Below are 20899 nucleotides of genomic sequence, written 5' to 3'. Positions count from 1 at the left end.
CGGGGAGAACACGGGAACATGCAGCGTGTGAATCACTCGGGGCCAACGGGTTTAAAAATAAACCCAAGCGGCGCTGAGGAGCGGCAGATGCCTCCTGCCCAGCCCCGAGATTTCGGCTCCGCTCCCCGAAAACACCCGCCGCAGACGCAGGGCACCCATGGGTGCTGCCTCCACCCAGCGCTGGGTGCACGCGCAAGGGCACGATTTGCCCACAAGCAGGGCCGGCAGCAAAGGAGGGTGGAAAAAAAAATAATGACTGTGTTTATGCAAAAACGTTTCAAAAACGAGATTAAAAAAGTAATTACCAAAGCTGGGCCGACGGACAAATGGGTTTCTTGGTGCAACAGGCGGCAGGAATCGATAATTCCTGGCTCGGTTGGAGGCGATGGGAGATAAGTATGTTTTGCCGTTGGGTTTTGTTGGGAATTAAATGCCGCTCCGTGCTGTAGGAATTAATTTTCATTTTCTGTATGAAGCCGCCCCCCTGGGAGCGCCAGGAGGTCCAGCCTCAGCCCTGCCCGGGGCGGGAGCCTCCGCGGAGGCAGCTCCTGCCCGTGCACGCACACGTGTGCAGCTGGGTGCATGTGCACATGCATGTGCTGCATGAACGTGCACATACTTGTACCTGTGTCCACATTTGCATGCATATGCACACATATGCTTGCAAACACAAGTCGCAAACACATTCACACAGGTGTCTGTGCAAGTGTGTGATTGCACTGGCTTGCAATACAGGCCTGCATTTGCATGTGCTTGCAACTGTTTGCAGGTGCTTGCAACCATTTGTACACACTTGCAATGCATGCATGTGTTTGCACAGTTGCATACTTACACATGCAACATGTGCGTGCTTGCAACACATGCATGTGCATTCTTGCATACTTGCACAGACTTGCACCATGTGCATGTCCACGCTTGCACAGTTGCACACACGTGTGTATGCTTGCATACTTGGACACACTTGCAACACATGCATGTGCATGCTCGCAGACACTTGCAACACGTGCATGTTTGCACATTTGCACACACCTTCAACACATGCATGTGCATGCTCGCACACTTGCACGTACTTGTAACACATACATGTGCACACTTGCACACACTTGCAGCATGTACCGGCTTGCACACTTGCACACACTTGCAGGACGTGTATCTTGCAGACACACATGCTTATGGCCGCACACACACGCATGTGGCTGCACACCCGCGTGCCGCCTGCCTCCCGTTGTGGGGAGCCGAGCGCCCCACGCCCGGCCTCTGCTCCGCGCGCCCCCACTTAACGGCTGCCGCCTAATTGCGGCCGCCCCGGGCCGTGCCCTCACGGCCCCCGGGCGTTAACTCTGAAGCCTACCGAGGGCGGGGGCGGGCGGGGGCGGGGCCCGGCCGCGATGACGCAGGCAGCGGTGGGCGGGGCCGGCGCGGGATTGGCCGCCGCTCCCTCATTATGCTAATGCCCCGCGCCCGGCCGGGGCCGGCCGGCTGACGTCACCGGGCGGAGGGGGGGGGGCCGAGCGCGGCCGGGCCGAGCCGAGCGGCGCCGAGCGGTTCCGAGCGGTTCCGAGCGGTCCCGAGCGGTCCCGAGCGGCGCCGAGCGGGGCGGGCGGGGCGGGGCGCGGCGCGGAGCGGCCATGGCCGCGGCGGGCAGCGGCGTGGCGGCGGCGGCGGCGGCGGCGGAGGCGGGGGCGGGCCCGGGCCCGGCGGGGGCGGCGTTCAGCACCGCGAACAGCGGCCGGGTGAACGGGCTGAGCCACCCGGCCGGCGCCATCGCCATGAAGGACCACGACGCCATCAAGCTCTTCGTGGGGCAGATCCCGCGCAACCTGGAGGAGAGCGACCTCAAGCCGCTCTTCGAGGAGTTCGGGCGCATCTACGAGCTCACCGTGCTCAAGGACCGCTTCACCGGCATGCACAAAGGTACGGGCGGCCCGCGGCGGGGCGCCGGCGGCCGTGGGCTCCTCAGGTGGGGCTCCTGAGGTGCGACATCACGGGGTGGGGGCACCCCCGAGGTGGGTGCCCTGAGGTGGAGGCAGCCCTGAGGTGGAGGCAGCCCTGAGGTGGAGGCAGCCCTGAGGTAGGGCTCCGTGAGGTAGGGGCTCTGTGAGGACGATGCACCCCTCGGGTGGGACATCATGGGGTGGGACATCATGAGGTGGGGGCACCCCCGAGGTGGGGCTCCGTGAGGTGGAGGCGGCCCTGAGGTGGAGGTGCCCCTGAGGTGAGACATTATGAGGTGGAGGCAGCCCTGAGGTGGTGGCAACCCTGAGGTGGTTACCATGAGGTGCAGGCTTCCCTGAGGCAGGGCTCCGTGAGATGGGACACCATGAGGTGGAGGCACCCCCAAGTTGGAGGCACCCCTGAGGTGGGTACAGTGGGTTGGAGGCACCCCTGATCTGGAGGTATGCCTGAGGGGAAGGCACCCTTGAAGTGGAGGCAGCCCTGAGGTGGGTACCATGAGGTGGAGGCTCCCCTGAGGTAGGGCTCCATGGGATGGGACATCATGAGGTGAAGTTATCCCCGATCTCGAGGTAGACCTGAGGTGGAGGTACCTCTGAGGTGTGGTATCGTGAGATGAAGTTACCCCTGAGGTGGAGGCATCGCTGAGGTAAATGCACCATGAGGTGTGTAGGTGCCCCACAGGTGTAGGTACCCCAGAGCTGGGGCACCATGAGGTGCAGGTACCTCTGAGGTTGGGGTACCCCTGTAGAGGGGCACTCCTGAGGTGGAGGCACGTGTCTGAAGCAAAGAAACCCCTGGGACGGGGACAACCGCCCAAGCAGGAGGCACCCACCTAGATGTGGGGTGTTCCCACCTGCCTTGGGAGCAGCCACCGGCTGTTCTGGGCACTGCCTGGGCTGGGGATGCCCACCTGGGTCCACCGCACCAGAGTGGGACCGTGGAGCTCTGGGTGTCACCTGGATGGGACCTCGTGCTCTTCCGCAAGCTGTCACCGCACTCCGGGACATTTTTGGAAGCCGAAACTTGGCGCTAGTGGATGCTGGTGTATCGGTACCCTTCGGCCTGGGACGACTCCTGGACTCCTTCATTCTCAGCACCAAGGCCTCCAAAATGCCTCCGAAGCTGAATTTGTGCCCTAGGACAAGGGGATTGCACCATGCCGGCCCCAATGGCACTTTGTCCAGCACAGGTTTTGACCGCCCTGGCCCAGGAACACAATGTTATTGCGGATGCTCCTCTAATCAAATGCTGTCCTTGCTCCTGGCGAGCCTCTGAGGGGAAACGTGGCTGCCGCTGCTGCCCTCCGAACTTCTCCTGGGCACCGTCCACATCATTGCCCGCAGAGGGGAAAAAAAAGGAAAAGAGAGCAGAGAGGAGGAAGCCAGCTTGATTACAAATGGCAAACACTGGAAACGCAGGCGGCTGGGAAGGCAGAGGCACCCACAGCTCGGGGCTGAAGCGAGCCACTGCATCGACCTCCGTTTTCCACCTAATATTTAACCAAAGGGGCTCTGTCTTTGCCCCCACAGGGGCTGATGTGCCCAGGACCCAGGGTGGCTGAAGGACCCCATCCCTCGGCGCCCCCCGCCCCGCTGCCACGCTCCCTCTCCTCCGAGGCACGCTGATTGTACTTATTAAGAGTTATTAATACTTAATCAGCTGGCGGATTTAATTGTGCCAATATTAAAAATGCATCAATGTCAATTTTATTCATTAAATATTTACTTTGTTGAAGGGAAACTGTTTTGCTGCTGTTTTAATATCACTTTCAGAAGCTTATGGATGTGACCTCGGCAAATACGGGGAGCCCTCGGATAGGGAGCGGCGCGGCGGCACGGGGACCCGGGATGCTCCCGTGGGGACAGAAGAGAGCCGGCCCCGTCCCTGCCGCGTGAGCCGTGGGGTGAGCGAGCGCTCGGCAGCGTGAGTCAGCGTGGGAAAACCTCGCCCCGGGCGCATTTCTGATTCCCGAAGCGCCGCGACGTGATGCTGGAGGAGCCTTCGCGGCGCGATGCCATCTGCAGCGGGGAGGATGCTCCGGGGTGCGCGGCATCGACTCTTGGAAACCTGCTTCCCGGAGGACTTTGGCTGCAGCTTTCCCCAGGGCTCCCCGGTGCTGTGCTTGGGGCCGGAGAGCTGCTGGCCTCACTGTGCACCCTCACCTTCCTCCTGCTGCTCCCTCGTCTCTTTTGCATTAACATCTCCCTCTCTGCTTTGGGGCTGAGCTCAGGGCTGGCGGTTTTGCTCACGTGCACGTGGTCCCAGGATGGGTGTCCGGGTGCTGATGCGCCCCAGAGCCACGTTAGCCACCCGGTGCTGGAATTTGGGGTGCTCGGGGCATTGCGATGGGTACCAGGCCAGACGCTAATCCTGTCTCCCCATCTCTGCAGGCTGTGCCTTTCTCACCTACTGCGCCCGCGACTCAGCCCTGAAGGCTCAGAGTGCCCTGCACGAGCAGAAGACGCTGCCAGGGGTAAGTGACAGCCGGGAATCGGGGCGAGATTTAGGGGTTGGCACCGCATCGACCTCCCCTGCCCATCCGCGGTGCCATGGGTGCAGTGGGTGCTGTGCTGGGCACATGCAGCGTGCATAGGCATCGCTTTGGCTCAGGGGATGCTCTGCACAGGGGGGCTGTGGCCTCAGCTGTGCCTTGTGTCACCGCATCACCGCTGTGATGAGTTCAGAGCACTCAGCCTAGCGCTTGGGGACGACGCCGGAGTGGCCAGGAGACTGGGGATGACACCAGCTCTGTGGGTGCTGGGTGCGCGCTCAAACGCAGCCCAATTAAACGCAGGCTCGTCACATTTTAACAAATCCCCCTCCACAGGGGTGGGTTTGTCACCCCTGGGTGACACGCCAGGGTGCCAGGGCACAGCGGGGTCCCAGCGCAGGGCGCAGGAGCCGCTCCAGCGGCCGCAAACCGAGGCATTGATTTTCTCCCGCCCGCGTGCCGCTGCGCTTTCTGTGGGCTCCGACCTCCCGAGCTTTAACAAAGTGAAAATAAATATTTAATTATTCTCCTAAATCAAAATCGATAGGGCAGCCGCTTGGCTGGGGAAAGCGCGAGGCCCGTAAATACACACGCCGACCTCGGGCGTGCGGGGAGCCCTTTTGTTACGGGGCCGGAGGGCGCCGCCGAGGGCGCCGTCCCCACCCCGCCTTCCCGCTGCACGTCAGTAGGCTTCAGAGTGAACGGCGGGGGGCTGCGGGACGAGCCCGCCCGCCCCGCCCCGCGCCGGGCACGCGGCCCCGGGCCCCGCTCCTCGCCGCGTGGGCGCGCCTCTGCGGGTGCGCGCTGCTCGCGCTCGCCCCCGTGCTCGTGCTCGCCCCCTGGCGCGGCGAGGGGGGCGTGGCCCCGCCGAAGCCCCGCCCCTCCCCGGCTCGGCCCGGCCCGGCTCGGTCCGGCTCGGCCCCGCCCCCGCCCCGCCTCCCGCGCGCGCCGCTGCGCGAACCGAGCCGAGCCGAGCCGAGCCGGGCCGGACCCAGCCGAGCCGCCGCGGGTGGAGCCGGGCCGGGCCGGCTCGAAGCGGGCCGAGCCGGGCCGGGCCGAGCCGGGCCATGCAGCTGCCGCAGGTGCCGGCGCCGGGCCCGCGGCCGCCCGTGCTGTGGGTGCCCGCCGGCTCCAAGATCCTCTGCATCGAGGTAGGGCCCCCGCCTTTGTCCGCCGGCACGGCTCGGCACGGCCCCGCCCGGCTGCGGGGGGGCAGCGCGTGTGTGCGTGCGTCTGTGCGTGCGTGTGTGTGTGTGTGCAAGGGGGTGCGCGACGGGGGGACGCAGGGTTTAGTGGGGTGTGCAAGGGGGTGCTGGTGGGAGCGAGCGGGCGTGCAGACGGTAAGTGGGTGTCTGCGCGCGGGGGCCGTGGGTGTGCGTGCGGTGCAGCTCGCACACCCAGAGGGGCGTACGGCCACCTGCACGTGCGCGTGGGGCCGGCGTGCGGCTGCACGTGGGCGTGCGGTTGCGCCGAGGGCGTGCGAGGACGGGCGGACGTGGGGCTGCGCGGGCGCAAGCGTGCACGGCGGTGCACAGAGGCGTGCTGGCACGGGCATGCACCAGGCTGCGGGCGTGCACGGCACGCGTGCAAGTGTGGGTGTGAGGCCGTGGGCACAACAGACGCGTGTGGGAGCGCTCAGCGAGCCCGGGGGTACCGAAAAACCCTTTCTGGTTTTCTCCCCGGCACAACGCAGCCCCGGGGGAGGTTGGTGGGTCCCCGCGGCCCGGTGTTCCCAAACATCAGCCGCTCTCGGAGGACCGATGTGGGTCCATAAGCGGCAGGCGGAGACGGGAGGCACACCAAAACGGCGCTCTGCGGCTCCGAAATGTTATTCTAAATCACACGCACTGGGTTCATTATGTTGAGTGTATCACGGCAGGAACGGGAGAGATCTTCCATCAGAGGCCGCCGTGCTGGTGAACGCGACCGGCAGCGCCTCCCCCCCGCCCCCCAAAATGGGGTCCCTCCTCCCAGCTGTGACAGCAGGATGCAGGGACCCCGTGTCCATCGGTCCCCTCCCCGAGCATCCCTGCCTCTGCGCTGACATCTCCTCCCCGCGTTTCCCGGGAGACGAGGCGGTTGCCGTGGAAACCGCCCTCCTCTTCTTCCCGAGCCTTCCTCCTCCTCCTCATTGAGCCTTCCTCATCATCATCATCACCTGGGGGCCGGTGCTGCCCCCACCCAGCTCTGGGGGTGCCACCGCGGTGGCGGCGGTGGCATTTCGGGGCACATCCTTGTATGGGTGGCTGCCTCCTGCGGGTGTCCAGCCTGACGCGCGTGCCCGTCTTTACACGCCCGTTGCATGCACGTCCTCGCGCACCACTGTCGTGCGCCCAGGCCGTGCAATACGTTCCCGGCACACCCGTGGCGTGTTGCATGCGTGACACCCCCCACACGCATGCTGGGTGCACGCGTGTCAGCCTGCCGTTGCCGTGACGACCCTATCAAGCACATGGCGCGGCAGCGCGGGGGATGCACGCTTGTTGCCGTGGAAACTGCCGTAATTGTAGCGCGTTTTCAGAAAAAAAGGGGGGAAGAGGAGGGGGAGAGAGGTGGGAAGGAGAAATGGCCCCGTGCGGCACTGGGCCAGGCAGGCATGGCTGTGGGGACGCTCGCACTGTCCCTGCGTCCTGGTGCACACACACGTCACGCCCATGGGTGCAGGGACGACACAGCGCCTGGCACGCGTCACACCCGTGCACGTCCTCACTGCCACCGCGTGGCCTCACCAGGCAGCGGGGGGCACCTGCCGCCCCCAAAGCGCAGCCAGCCCCGCAGGGCTGGGGCTGGACCCTCCGCTCTGTCCCCGTGCCGTGCTCTTGTCCCATGCCCACAAATCCTGCCCTTCCCCATGGAAGGTGTCACCGGGGGCTGTGGCACCGCCGCCGACCGCCTGCTCCCGGTTGTGTGTTGCAGATGAACCGCCCCATCCAGGTGAAGCCGGCGGACAGCGAGGGACGAGGAGGTAGGTGCACCCCCCGAGCCACCTGAAAGGGCGTGGGGCCGCCCGATGGATGCCCTGAGCACGTGGCTTGGCAACGTTTCAAGTCAGAGGGCTGAGACCTGGCACTTCTCATGATGCTGTTGAGTCCCAAAGGCCCTCAGGGACCTTAGCCGCGCGGGGACCTGCAGGATGTTGGCGTGACGGCCAGCTGCGCCCTGTCCTTCTGGCCGGGGCGGGCATCCACGCATCCACAGCACGCCGCGGTTCTTTGGCACAACACAGCTGCTCCGAGCGCGTCCTGGAGGGACACAGCAAATAAATTACCCACTTACCGAGCATAATTGGTGAGGGATTAAAAATCGATGGGTGAGCTTGGGTGCCCAACTCCAGGCCCCTCGCCCAGGAGGCGACGCTCGGCCGCCTTCGCAGGGAGATGGTTTATGTTTAACCAGACAATGCGTGAGCCCTATTCCCTTAACTAATTTTCCCGGTACCTTAACGGACGGTGCATTAATCGTCTCCTGCTGTTATTTATTTATTTCCCCGGCAACGCTCTGACAGGGCACCTTATTTTCTTTGTCAAATGCCATTAGCGCGCGGCGGGACCGTGCGGCCGCGCAAGACAGATGCTGGTAATAATCATGAAATTCTCATTATTTACTCTCCCTTCTCTCGTGTTTGGGTTATTGATGTCCCCCGGGCACGGCCGGGGACTGCGGGTTATTCTGATAGTCAATCATACGAATGCAATTGCTGGGGTTTTGTGGGCTTTGTTCCCCAGCCACATCGCTACGCGTCCTGTGGCACAGGACAGCATTGGCACCACGGGAGCAGGATCCTGGTCCTCAGCCCCGCCTCACCCCTAAGAAACCCCCCCACTGGAGAGGGTTCCCACCCCGTGCGTTTTGTAGGATGGGGAGGAAGAACCCTGCGTCTCCACCACGGGGTTCTGCACTGGTGCTGCTGGCCTCCCTCCCTCCCCAGCCTCTTTTTCCTCCACGACCATTTGCAAACCTGGCACAGGGGAGGGAACGGCGCGTGGCGTCCCCCTTGCCGACGGGCTCTGCTTTGCTTTTAGAAGACAGGAAGCTCTTTGTGGGCATGCTGGGGAAGCAGCAGAGCGAGGACGACGTCCGGCGCCTCTTTGAGCCCTTTGGCCAGATCGAGGAGTGCACCATCCTCCGCGGGCCCGACGGAGCCAGCAAAGGTGGGAAACAGGGAGCTGGGGGATGGGAGCTGCCAGCCGGGCAGCCCCCACAAACCACCTCTCCCGTGCCCCCGCTCTGCCCGCAGGTTGTGCCTTTGTGAAGTATGGCAGCCACGCCGAGGCGCAGGCTGCCATCAACAGCCTGCACGGCAGCCAAACCATGCCGGTAAGCGCCGGGCGCGCCCCGTGGCTCTCATCCTACCCCCTGTGCTGTCTCCATAATCCAATCACGGGCTAATTTGATCTGTCTAATTGGATCAAAATCCCAGTTTGTTGTCCACATCACCCTGAGGTTCATCCTTTCCTCACGCTGGGGGTGGGTGCGTGGGGCTAATTCCCTCGCTCCAGGAGAAAGGTGTGATTTAATTAACACCGAAGGTCAAAACCGTGAGCGAGGGGGAAAGGAAAACAGCGGTCAGGGAGCAGCCGCCGGGAGGAAAGACGGCTGTAATTAAACCTCGCATCGATCACTGCTTGCTGCTGCCAACCAGGCGGCATCCCAGGGCTGCGGGGCGAGGACGCTGCGGCTGCCGGGAGCCAGCAGGTCGTCCCCAGAACAGGGTGACATTTTGGGGTCACGCCAGGCCGGTGGCCCCGCTGTCAGCCCCATCTCGCCCCCGCTGTAGGGCGCCTCATCCAGCCTGGTGGTGAAGTTTGCGGACACAGACAAGGAGAGGACCCTGCGGCGGATGCATCAGATGGCAGGGCAGCTGGGCATCTTCAACCCCATGACCATCCAGTTCGGTGCCTACGGGGCCTACACGCAAGCGGTAGGAGGTGGCATGGGGTCAGCACGGGAGGGGACACGTCTTTTTTCGGGGAACGTGCTGGAAATGCTAATTTATCCTCCCTTGCCTCTTTCTTCCTCTGCACCTCGCTCACTTTTCCCTCTTTCCTCCCTTTGTTTTTCCTTCCCCCTTCAGATCATGCAGCAGCAGGCGGCCCTGATGGCGGCGGCGCAGGGGACCTGCCTGAACCCCATGGCCGCCATCGCTGCCGCCCAGATGCAGCAAATGGCCGCCTTCAACGTCAGCGGGCTGGTGGCTGCCCCCCTCACCCCTTCTTCAGGTACAGCCCCTGGTTTCACCCCACCACCCACCTCCTTGGTGGCCTCGGCGGGGGGACGCCGGCGCTGATGCCCTCCCTCCTGCCCGCGGGGCCGCAGGTACGAGCACCCCCCCCGGCATCAGCACGGCGCCCGTGCCCAGCATCGCCACGCCGATCGGGGTGAACGGCTTCAGCCCCCTGCCGCCGCAGACCAACGGGCAGCCCGCCTCTGAGACCATCTACACCAACGGCATCCACCCCTACCCAGGTGCCGTCCTCACACCGCCCCATGCAGCGTGGGGGGGCTCGGACGCGCTCCCTGGTGCCGGGGACGCGTGCTGGGAGCTGGTCATCCTCGGCTTTCCCTCGCTTACTCTCTTCCTTCTCCCTTCTTTTCTCTTCCCAGCTCAAAGCCCCACAGTGGCAGATCCCCTCCAGCAAGCCTACGCGGGCATGCAGCACTATGCAGGTCTCAAACCTCGCTTGCACGTCTCCCTCTCTCCCCGCTCTGCTCTGTGCCGGTTCCTGGAGGGGGGCTGTGAGCGCCGCAGGGGGGTCAAAGCTGGGCAGCGCGGCCCCACGCGTCCCGGGCACGGGTTAGCGCAGTAATGCAGCGAGAGAAGGGTGTCAGAGCAAGCTGTGGAAGTACTCTGAGCCCGGCAGTTGGTATTTAATTAGGAGCACCGGTGGCGATTTCCAGCTTTGCAACAGAAAACAAAGCTTCTGACCCCTGGTCATTGTTTTGGCCAACCAAAAGTTGATAAAAGCCTCTTTCCTCCACCTTAAGGCCGTGTTACTGGTGCCCTCAGCATCCCTACTGGGAGAGCCGTTCCCGCAGGCCAGGGCCCTGCTGGCAGAGGCAGGCTGCACTGCAGGGGGAGCCAGCACCCCAGAAAGGCTTTTGAAGCCCAATTGCGCCCTCCCACGGTGCCACGTCCCACCCCGATGCCACAAGGGAGGAACGGGGCCTCAGGAAGCAGCCACCACCCGAGCAGCGACCATGGCTCTGCTCAGACCTCTGTGCCACCAAACCTCACGTGCTGGGGACGCGGTGATGAAGCCCCGCTGGGGCCAGCGAGGGTGGCAGTTGGGGACATCCCTCCGGGGGCCGGTCCCCATCCTGTGCCAGGGTCTCAGCGCCGTGTTTCTCTGTTCCAGCAGCATATCCCACCGCCTACGCGCCCATCAGCCAAGCCTTCCCCCAGCAAGCGCCCATCATCCCGCAGCAGCAGCGGGAAGGTAAGGGGGGCACCCCGCTGCGGGGCCGGCTGCTCTGCCGCTCCCGGTGGCCCCCGCCTCGTGGCTGACATGTGGCCCTGTCCTTTGTGTGTCACCCAGGTCCCGAAGGCTGTAACCTGTTTATTTATCACCTGCCCCAGGAGTTCGGGGATGCAGAGCTCACGCAGATGTTCTTGCCTTTCGGCAATGTCATCTCTGCCAAAGTCTTTGTGGACCGTGCCACCAACCAGAGTAAATGCTTTGGTAAGTCACCGTCTGGGGCTCTCCCCGGTGGCCGGGCAGCACCGATGGGTGACCAAACCCAAAGCAGCGTGGTGGCTGTCACCCCAGGGCTGAAGGACCACACCGTGCCAGGACAGAAGGACATAACCTCCTGCTGCCGCTAATTAGGATGTCACTGCATCACCTTCGTGTCCCCAGACCTCATCACCCCAGTGTCCCCACAGACCCTGTCAACCCCGTGTCCCTGTGGATCCTCTCACCCCAGAGTCCCCACAGGCCCCGTCACCTTGATGTCCTCACAAACCTCGGTGTCCCCAGAGATGTCATCACCCAGCGCCCTGCAGTTTGGGGCTTCGCTGTCCCCCCAGACCTCCCCACCCCAGAGGCCATTCCTGGGCTTTGTGAGCCCATCTGGGGGAGCATGGGGTCCATGATGAAGTTGGGCCGTGACCCTGTTGAAGTCGAGCAGCGAGGTGTGATGCTGGTGGTGACAAACTGTCCCCCCTTCTGTCGCCCCGTCCCTCGCCCCCAGGTTTCGTCAGTTTTGACAATCCGACTAGCGCTCAGGCAGCCATTCAGGCCATGAACGGCTTCCAGATCGGCATGAAGAGGCTAAAAGTCCAGCTAAAGCGGCCGAAAGATGCCAACAGACCCTACTGACCCCTGCCCACCCTGGCCCTACGGAGAGGTAAGGTGGGGACCTGGTGGTGTCACCTGCAGCACCACTGGTTTGAGCCGGATTTTCTCCAGAAATGCCCTCATGCATGTGCTGGGCGCTCTGCTCCCAGAAGAGTGTGTGGGGCTGGGCGCCTGAGATAAAGAGCGTCTATTTTGGGTAAAATCCCAGTGATGTGGGATTAGTGCTTCAGCTGGGCACTGCCGGGGTGGGACGGATCCTGCCCAGCAGCCGTGGATCGCTCACAGAGCCTTCGCTGTCTTGCAGGTCGGGCGTCCCGCGGTGTCTGACGACTTTCCCCTTCCCCAAGTGCAGTATCCAAACCCGTAACTCTCTTTCTTTGCAACATGTCCCGGAGGAGGAGGAATAGGAGGAGGAGGCGATGAAGAAAAAAACGCGAAGAAGAGAGCCATTCTGGTCGTAGCTTTTCTTTTCCTTTTTGATTTTTTTTTTTTTTATCCAAATGGTCTTGTTTGTTTCTTAACGGGATTGAGAGAGCGAGGAAGGCAGGAAGGAGAGCGACGCGGCAGTGGTAGCGGGGCTCAGATTCGCTGCTGGCCGCTCGCTGGGACTCGCCAAATCCCTCGCCGGGAGAGAGGACCAAGGCCCGGGCGGCCGGGACGTGAGCTACCTTTTTAAAGCACTCATTTGCTGCTACAAATTTCCCAGGAGGAATGAGGAACAGAGGCTCCAAGCGGACTTCAAACCAAAGGCAGCGGGAAGGGACCAGCCTTGGGCGCTTCACCTGGAGGATGCTTGTTTGGAAAGAGAAATCGTGATAGTTTTTTCCACGTCTGGCTGGGAAAAAGAGGGAAAAAAAAGGATAAAAGGATGTTGGACTTACAGAAGATATATATAAATAAGTATATATATATATATCCCATGGAGCAGGGTGGCGGGACACGCACTTCCCCCTGCTTGTCACTGGCACAGGGACATAGGATTACTTGTTTCAGAGTCATATCATTCCTTAGAGTTTAGGGACCAAAGGACTATTGCTTTTTTAAATATATATATAAATAAATTAATTTAAAAAAAAACACACAAAAAAAAACAGGAAGAAGAAAAAAAAAAGATTTAAGAAAAACCTCGGGCGCAAGAGCTGCGAGCGGCGCCAAGAGGAGCTTAAGGGCTCGGTCTGGGGGGGCTGATTTGCGGCTGAGCGCCGGGGAGGGGGGATGTTGAGGGATTTTGGGGTGGTTGCAGTGGCCCCAGCAGCCAAATCTGGTCAAAAGAGCCCCTCGGTCGCCTGCGGGAGACGGCGAAGCGATTTGGTTCTTTGGCCCTTTTGTGTTTTTTTTTCCGTTTGTTTTTCAGCCAAAAAAATTAAAAAATAAAAAATGTGAGGTTTCGGCAGAAATGAAGCGAAGCAAAATAAAATTATTTTGTCAAAATCTTCACCTTGGTTTGTTCTTTGGAGCAATCACTGCATGCTGGAGTCCTGCTGCGAGCCAGGGCGGTGCTGGTGCGGCCACGCTTCCCTGGAGAAGGAAATGGGACGGGACCCAACGTGCACCAGCAGCCTCTCGTTTTGGGGTTTTGCTTTGCTTTTTTTTTTCTGGAAATTGACATTTCCTGAAGGAATTTGCCCCCACAAGCCAGAGAAGTGGGTGCGGGCAGCGTCTCTGGGGCAGGAGCAGGCCCCCAGCACCGCTTGCCCGCAGTGTCAGCATTGTTTCGGAGCGATGGGGAGCTTTCGCAGGGCATTGCCGCGTCCCCTTGGGTGTCCCCTCGCTGCCACACTGGGAGACTTCAGTAAACGTGGGAAAGTGGCTTTATTCATTTTATTTTTAAGGGAAAAAAAAGCCCACAAACCTAAGCAAAAAACGATGGCATGGTCTCAGCTGCAGTGCAGCGGGGAAGGGCAGTTTGGGTTTTTTATTTATTTCGGGTTAACCCCAGGACCACGGTTAACCGCGGCGCGAAGCTACATCCCCGTCCCTTCCCCACAGCCCCTGCCCACCAGGGCGTTCAAAGAATTTTACTACACCGTGACAGATTTCTTTTCTCTTTTTTTGTCTGTTTTTTGTTTTTGCATGTTTTTTTTTTTTTTTTTTGCTTCAGTTTCTCGACTTCGGTAAAAACGCCGTCGCTGTAAACGTGAGGAGGGACAGCCACCACCGGGCACGCGCCGTGCCCCACGCTGGGTCGGGGACGATGTGGGGACAAGGGACCGCTCAACCCGCCCGCTGCGCGCTCGCCGCTTTACGCCTATGTACAGGGAGGTGCCGCCAGCGTCGGTGCCCCCGCTTCTGCCCTGCCCGGAGCCGCGCGCGTCGCCCAGCCGGCACGAAACCCGCTCGCCCATCCTCGGCCAGGGGCCATCGCTCAGCGCCCGGGAGCGCCGCGGCGGGTCCCAGCCGCTCAGTTTGTGTACACCTGAGTCCCGATCACACGCATGATCTCCTTCTGGATTTTGGGGTCCTGAGTATTGATATTGGCGTCTCCCACTTGGCCGTCTTCGTACCTGGAGGGGTAGAGAGGGTGAGGGGGGCCCGTGGGGGCCGGGCGCGAGTGCGGGGGGCGGCAGGACTCACACAAAGAAGAAGCGGGTGCAGACGTGGTCCGAGACGGGGCAGACCCAGATGTTGCCGTGCTTCTGCAGGTCCTTGGAGGTGATGACTGCCGAGGGGAGGAAGGGGCTGTCAGGCGGGTGACGGGTGACAGACGGGCACCGGGACTTTGCGCTGGGGACCCCAAGCCCCCTGTGGTGCCCAGCTGGGGAGGTGGGCGCTGCCCGTCCCCCCGCCACCCCACGCGGCCCCGCACCTTCGCAAAGCGCGATGCAGTTCAGGTTGCGGCTCTGGAGGAAGCGGGACTGGATGGAGCGGGTCTGCGGGGAGAGCAGACGGCGTCAACCCCCCGTCCTGCTCCGGTCCCCGACACCTCCCCGGCCCCGTCCCTGACCCCCACCGCTGTGTCCCCCGCCACGTCACCTGGGGGATGGTGTTCATCCGGTTGTACCTCTGCACCAGCTCGTCCTTCGAAGGCATCCGGTGCTGCCCTTTCCCCATCCCTGTGGAAAGCGACACGGCGCCGTCACTCCCCGCCCGCAGGGCACCCCAGGGGGGATGCTGCGGCCAGCGGGCAGGAGCTCCCCGGGGTGACATGGGGACAGGTGAGGACACATGCCACAGACACCCGCGGGGACGGCCATGCGGGATGCTCCCGTCCTGCAGCTGAACCCTGGGAACCCCCACAGAGGGAGCAGCGGCTTTCAGAGCTGGCAAAAGGAAGAAGTGGCCATTGTGACACCTTAAAGTCATTTTTTGAGCCTGGAAAATGCTGATTTATTTGTATTTTTTTCCCCGGTGACCAAAAGGGTGCATCCGAAAGCCCCGGGTTGGCAGGGAGAGGCTGGTGTGGGGAGGATGGATACGGGATGCGGCCAGGAGGCCTCAGCACCCTGTTCCCACGCAGCTCCTCCAGCCGGCACGGCACCGAGCAGCCCCGGGCCCATGCAGGGAGTGGGGTGGGAGCACAGGCGGGATGGAGCGGTGCAGGCAGCCTCTTACCTGAGTATCCAAAGGAAATACTGGAGATGGGGCTCAGATAGATGCCCTTGCCATAGGCTGCTCCATGCAGCTTGCAGGAAAACACCGGGGTGAGCGACACGGGGCCCACAGCAGCCTGGGCATGGGGCACGGGCCGCGGCGGCGGCGAGCAGCATCCCTGGGGCTGCCCACATCCCTCCCTGCCCTCCCGCCCGGATTTGGGGCCGGCGGCAGCCAGCAGTACCTGCAGTTTGGTGTAGGACGCGTTGACTAGCCCGTTGCGGAGGATGGAGTGCCAGTTCTCAATGTGAGAGCCGCTGCAAGAGCCAGCATTGTGTCAGCCCCGGCCCCACAGCGCCCAGCCCCGCGGTGCCCCATGGGGGTCCCACCAGCCCCCCACCGCCCCCCGGTAGCTCACTGGAAAGCGAAGGTGCTGCCGTAGAGCTTCTTGGCAGTGCGGAAACGGGCTTCCTTGGCCGGGGGGCTGCTCAGCAGGAGGAACTGGTGTGAGGTGTGCATGAACTTCAGCTGCTACCAGCGGAAAGGGAAGAGCAAAGGCGGCGCCGGCGGGGAGAGAGGACAGACAGACAGACAGACACAGATCATGCACGGCAGTCCCCAACCCCACGCCCACCCCAGCTCAGTGCGACTGCCCAGAGCCCGGCCGGAGGGCTTGGCCATGGCGCAAGGGCCAGGAGCCATCGGAGCTCACCCATCGCTGTCCGCAGCATCTCCTGGCTCTTGTCCTGTATCCCACCTCCCGCATCCCAAATCCTCCATCCTCTGTCCCACAGCCTGCATCCGATGCCCCATATTCTGGGCACACATCCCGTAGCGACATCCTACATCCCATATCATGCATCCCACCACCTGTACCTTACATCCCACACCCTACATCCTGCATCCCATGCCCGTGCAGCTCTATCCCCGTCCTAGCTGGGCCACTTACCCTGCTGAGAGGCAGCTTGACGATGTGGGACCTGTTGCTGGAGATGATCCTTGGGAAGAGGAGGAGGAGGAGAAAGAGGTCAGACAGGGTGGTTTGACCCAGGATGCGAGTCCCACCCTGTCCCTGAGCCTCGGGTGCTGCCTGGTGGGTGGTCGCAAACCCCAGGAGAAAGCAACCACGATGGAGCAAGGGGCTTGAGCCCCAACCCCGTCCCCTGCAGCACCCTCGGCCTTACCATTGCAGGAGGGGATGTGCCAGGGGGTCCAGCTTGTCCATCTGCTTCTTGATCTCCAGATAGGAGCCCTGGCAGAGGCACGGTGGAGGTGAGAGCCGCTGTCACCCACCCACCCACCCGTGAAGGGCACCAAAATGCCAGCCAATGGCATGAAGGGTCTCACACGGGGCCAAAATGTTGGGCTGGGGCCACGCCACATACCTGGGTCATCTCCCGGATGGACATCACGCTGTCCAGGGCCTTCTGCAGCCGCTCGTAGTTCTTCTTCTGCACATGGGGCAGCAGAGGGGCGGCCGTCGGAGGGGTTCTGCAGCCCTGGCACTGGGGAGCGCTGCCCCACTGCTGCCCCGCTGCTTACCTTGGGGTTGAAGGCGAGCGTTTTGGGGTCGTTGGGGTCCACCACAGAGGGGTAAGGCTCAAAGATGATGCTTTTGCGAGGAGACTCCAGCGCAGCGCGGCACATGGCCACCAGCAGGTCCACCACCTGGGCATGGAGATGGTCAGGTGGCACAGAAACGGGGTCAGGGCAGCACCCCAAGGAGACGTCGCTTTGGTCATCCCAGAGATGCCACCCTCGTGCCACGCACCCACCGCACCCCCGGTCCCCGTACCTCAGCACCTGTGGCCACCTCCTCCGCTGCGCCGGACATCACGCCCAGGGTGTAGAAGGAGAAGACGCACAGCTCCCGGGTGCACACGGCCGGCTGTGGAGGGGACAGGCACCACGTGTGGCATTGGTGACAGCGACACGGGGTGACACTTGTGCCCGCCCGGCCGCTGCCAGCACCGCACCTTGAGCATGGAGCCGTTCTGGAAGACGTGCTGCTCGTCGCACACCACGCAGTACTCGTTGAGCGTCGGGATGCGCTGCTCCGCGTACTTCATGATCTGCGGGGCAGGATGTGGGAGTCAGCCCCATGGTGGCAGTGGTGGCCCGGCCACTCGGGCCCCTGGCGCCTGGGAGACGTTTGGGACCACTGCGAGGGACCACGGCAGGAGCCAGACCCTGCTTTGGAAACCCTAGCGGGATGTGGGGCAGTGGAGAAGATGCTCTGGGTAGCGGGATGGGGACAAGTGCGACAAGGGACAGAGGGGACAACGCTCTGGGTGCTGGGCTAGGTCCCAGCGGGATGCAGGGCGCTCACTTGGACGAGGAAGCCGTACTCCAGCGTGGGGACGTTCTTGCAGTGGCCACCAACCTGCGACAGAGCCGGAGCAGTGCCAGCTGTGTTACCCTTTCCCCACACACCCCCTGCCGCATCGGGAGCCCCCGAAGGCCCCGGGTGCCCCCAACACCCTCCCAGGGGGACACGGCCACACCGGGGACGTGCCACCTGCCCCGATGCCACGCGGCTGGGGGTAGGAGAAGGGGAGGGAGAGCAAAGTGAGCCCCGATGCGGGGTTGGCACCCACCAGGATGTTGAAGGGGGCGACACCTGCCTGGGTGCTGGGGGCGTAGCCGAAAACCTCCCCCTTGGGGTTCTTCACCGTGCAGGAGACGGAGCGGTTCATCAGGCGGTTGACACGCACCTCGGGCGCGCCCAGCTTGCCCTTCAGCACCGAGTCCGGGATGACGGGGAAGCTGGGCGACCTGCGGGCACAGGACCGGGGGGCCGCTTGTCACCGTCACCCTCCCCAGATGGCGGTTTCCCTCCTGGCTTCTCCTTCCCCCTAAATCCAGCACCCAATTTGTGCCTTCCTGTGTGTTTTTGGGAGCTCCCGCTCTCCTTGGCAGCATCCGAGGTGCAAATGGGGAAACTGAGGCATGGTGACAGAGGAGCGAGGGTCCCTGGTGAAGGTGACGGGGGCTGGGACCCTGGGGACACGGCTGGAACCTTACTTGGGGATGGGGGAGAAGATGCTGAGGCCCGCTCGGAACTTCTTGATGGTGCCGCTCGTCTTGAACCAACTGTGCCGCTTCTCCTGCTGGGTCTTCAGGAAGTCGTTGCTGAGGTGTTTCCATTGCTGGGATGTGAACATGCCCAGGATCCTGGCAGAGAGGTGGCATGGGTGCCCCAGCAGGGTGCCAGCACCCAAGGGTGCTTTGGCCAAGCTGGGGGTGTTCTGCCGGGTGCCCCCTGCCCCCCAGCTCCTCGTCACCAAAACCCTGTGACAATCCCATCCTGGGGCTGTACGGCGGGCAAGCAGACGTGGCATGATGGGGACAGGGGCACCCGGATGCTTTTGAGGCAAAACACTCCCAAGCCACCTCCCTACCACCCCGGGTCCCCGCGGTGTTTCGGCTCTTACTTCTTCAGCTGCAGACCCAGCCCGAAGCCCTCCTTGTTGGATGGCTGGAAGACCTCGATGGACGGTTCTGCCGAGAGCGAGCCGCTCGTCACCCAGCGCCCGTCCCACGGGCACACGGGGACTCCCCGACTGCCCAGCCCCACTCACCGGGGCCATCGAGGTACTGGGAGAGGGAGAAGCGCAGGCGCAGGACAATGGGCTCCGTCCGAAGCACCTTCCACGCTGTCGCCACCTCCTCCTGCCGAGGGACAGCCATGGGGACCCCAGCTGGATCCAGGGAACCCAGGGGACACCCCACCAGCATCCCATGCTGGGGACACCCCCTGTGCCACGGGGACTCACATCGAGGAAGCTGATGTTCACGTGGAGGTCAATGTCCACGTCGTCGATGGTCCCATACTCCCTGCAACAACATGAGGTGAGGGGACGGGGTGAGGCTGGCATGCCCCCTGTGCCACAGCGGGTGGCCTTGTGGGCATCGTGATGGGCACACGTGGTTCCCTGCGTCCCGGGGTGGCATGGGGAGAGTGCAGGGGACCTGGGGGTGCCACGAGTGGGTGACAAGTTGTTGTCACAGCCAGGGGCCCCAGGGATGTCATGGTGCACACCTGACGGACACGGCATTCTCGCTGTAGATCTCCTTCACGGCCTCGATGTCGGCGTCCAGCTGCGGGTGGCGGTACAGGTCGGCGGCGCAGGTCCCCTACAGCACAGCGCCCGTGGCATTGTCAAACATGGAGCCCCCAGACCCTTGTAAGGGGGCAGGGGCTCCCTGAGCCCCCCAAGTGCCCAGTGGCACCTGTCCCCAGCAGCGGCTTTACCTGCACCCCGTAGAGGAACTCCTCGGACTCATTGTCCCCGTCGGAGTCATCGTCCGTCCAGTACTGGCCCTTGAGGTCCTGGGGGGAGCAGATTGGGGGGCAGAGAGTTAGGGGGGGGAGAGAATTTTGGGGAGGGGGCTTCAGGGAACAGATTGGGGGGGTTGGAAAGGGAGGTTGGATGGGTTTGAGGGCAGGCTGAGGGAGCAGGTTTTGGGGGGGAGATTTTGGGGGGAGGTTTGTGGTTGCAGGTTGAGGAGGGTGAAGGTTTGGGGGGAGAGACTGAGGGGGAAGACTGCAGGGAGGTTGGGGGGCCAGGTTTGGGGGTACAGGTTTCAAGGAGCAGATGGGGAAGCTGGGTTGGGGGGCAGATTTGGGAGAGGCAGATTGGGGGGAGCAAGCTTGGGGGCAGGTTTGGGGGTGCAGATGGAGGGATATAGGTTTGGAGGTGTAGGTTTGGGGGGCAGATTGGGAGGTGCAAGTTTGGGGATTCAGGTCCAGGTAACAGGCATGGGGAAGGTTTGGGGTATAGGTGGGGGAAGCAGTTTGGGGGTGCAAGTTTGGGGGTACAGGTTTGAGGTGTAGGCAGGGAAAGCAGTTTGGGGGTGCAGACTTGGTGGGTGCATAATGAAGGGTGCAGGTTTGGGGGTACAGGTTTGTGGGACTGATTTAGGGGGCAGGTTTGTGGGTGCAGGTTTACAGAGCAGGCAGGAGGGGGGTGCAGGTTTGGGGATACAGGTATTTGGGGGGTACAGGTTTCGGAGTGCAGGCTTGGGGTGCAGGCAGGAGGGTGCAGGTTTGGATGACAGATTTGGGGGTGCAGGTTTAGGGGTTGGGTTTGGGGACAGGTTTAGGGTTCAGGTTATGGGGTACAGGCAGGGGGGGACCCGCACACCACCACCCAGGGACCCTGCAGCCGAGGGGGGGGAGCTGCACCTCGCCCCTCCCTCCCTCATCGGGGGGCTCCCACCCCACAGGAGCCATTTGTGGGGGACACAGGGGGACACAAAGGGACATGGAGGGGACACGGGGGGACCCGAAGCCCACGCTCGCTGCCGTCCCCCCCTCAGCGCTGCCACCGCCATCCCCGTGCTGGCCTGTGCGGCGAGGCCTGGTCCCGCCACCACCGCCAGGCCCCGAATGAAGGGGGGGGGGGGGGGATGTTGTCCCCGTCCCCCTGTCCCCTCGTCCCCGTCCCCATCGCCGTCCCCTCACCATCTCAGCGCTGGCGGCGGCCTGCCCCCAGCCCTGCCGCCTCCATGCTGCCGGGCGGGCGGGCGGCCATCGGGCCTTGACGTCAGGGCCCCGGCGCCTCCGTCTCCCAGCAACGCCGCCCGGGCGGTGACGTCACCGCGGGGACCCCGGCACCGA

At 62.9% G+C, this 20899-nt stretch overlaps 2 protein-coding genes across 17 annotated transcripts; one reads left to right on the top strand and one right to left on the bottom strand.

The window, feature by feature from the left end:
• The first annotated feature begins 1612 nt into the window (after positions 1-1612).
• On the top strand, positions 1613-13178 carry CELF6 (CUGBP Elav-like family member 6). Of its 12 annotated transcripts, none has more exons than XM_048081484.2 (13): positions 1613-1914; positions 4347-4429; positions 7364-7412; positions 8473-8598; positions 8685-8764; positions 9225-9368; positions 9522-9666; positions 9764-9913; positions 10052-10114; positions 10804-10884; positions 10984-11127; positions 11639-11794; positions 12050-13178. In XM_048081484.2, the coding sequence occupies exons 1-12, from the start codon at positions 1629-1631 to the stop codon at positions 11764-11766; spliced, it is 1479 nt and encodes a 492-aa protein (XP_047937441.2). In that variant the 5' UTR covers positions 1613-1628; the 3' UTR covers positions 11767-11794; positions 12050-13178. The 12 variants fall into 12 exon arrangements, with proteins under 12 accessions (XP_047937441.2, XP_066859816.1, XP_047937438.2 ...); XM_067003715.1 differs by having other exon boundaries at positions 8470-8598; positions 10807-10884; XM_048081481.2 differs by having other exon boundaries at positions 8470-8598.
• A 144-nt stretch (positions 13179-13322) lies between these two features.
• PARP6 (poly(ADP-ribose) polymerase family member 6) lies at positions 13323-20899 on the bottom strand. 5 transcript variants are annotated; one of them, XM_048081473.2, is made up of 22 exons: positions 20744-20899; positions 19532-19609; positions 19319-19413; positions 19053-19113; positions 18858-18948; positions 18711-18777; positions 18301-18450; positions 17874-18051; positions 17606-17659; positions 17253-17348; positions 17072-17164; positions 16819-16944; positions 16662-16727; positions 16461-16528; positions 16226-16274; positions 15695-15804; positions 15521-15593; positions 15298-15367; positions 14719-14798; positions 14552-14615; positions 14320-14404; positions 13323-14249 (listed from the first exon to the last, which is right to left on the bottom strand). In XM_048081473.2, the coding sequence occupies exons 1-22, from the start codon at positions 20744-20746 to the stop codon at positions 14147-14149; spliced, it is 1860 nt and encodes a 619-aa protein (XP_047937430.1). In that variant the 5' UTR covers positions 20747-20899; the 3' UTR covers positions 13323-14146. The 5 variants fall into 5 exon arrangements, 4 of the variants coding, with proteins under 4 accessions (XP_047937430.1, XP_047937431.1, XP_047937432.1 ...); XM_048081474.2 differs by having other exon boundaries at positions 15695-15807; positions 17901-18051; XM_048081475.2 differs by having other exon boundaries at positions 17901-18051.

Source organism: Anser cygnoides, chromosome 11 (assembly GCF_040182565.1).
Source record: "Anser cygnoides isolate HZ-2024a breed goose chromosome 11, Taihu_goose_T2T_genome, whole genome shotgun sequence".
NCBI classification, from domain to species: Eukaryota; Metazoa; Chordata; class Aves; order Anseriformes; family Anatidae; genus Anser; species Anser cygnoides.
This window is presented reverse-complemented; position numbering and strand designations above follow the sequence as displayed.

Excerpts from the sequence above, each read along its gene's own strand:
- CELF6 (XM_048081481.2), top strand. The coding sequence starts at position 1,629 with ATGGCCGCGGCGGGCAGCGGCGTGGCGGCGGCGGCGGCGGCGGCGGAG. Across the intron at positions 10,115-10,803 it reads GGGCATGCAGCACTATGCAG|CAGCATATCCCACCGCCTAC; the intron begins GTCTCAAACCTC and ends TCTCTGTTCCAG. Across the intron at positions 10,885-10,983 it reads CCCGCAGCAGCAGCGGGAAG|GTCCCGAAGGCTGTAACCTG; the intron begins GTAAGGGGGGCA and ends TGTGTCACCCAG.
- PARP6 (XM_048081472.2), bottom strand. Across the intron at positions 16,529-16,661 it reads CCATCCGGGAGATGACCCAG|GGCTCCTATCTGGAGATCAA; the intron begins GTATGTGGCGTG and ends TGCCTCTGCCAG. Across the intron at positions 15,368-15,520 it reads CGTCCTACACCAAACTGCAG|CTGCATGGAGCAGCCTATGG; the intron begins GTACTGCTGGCT and ends TTTTCCTGCAAG.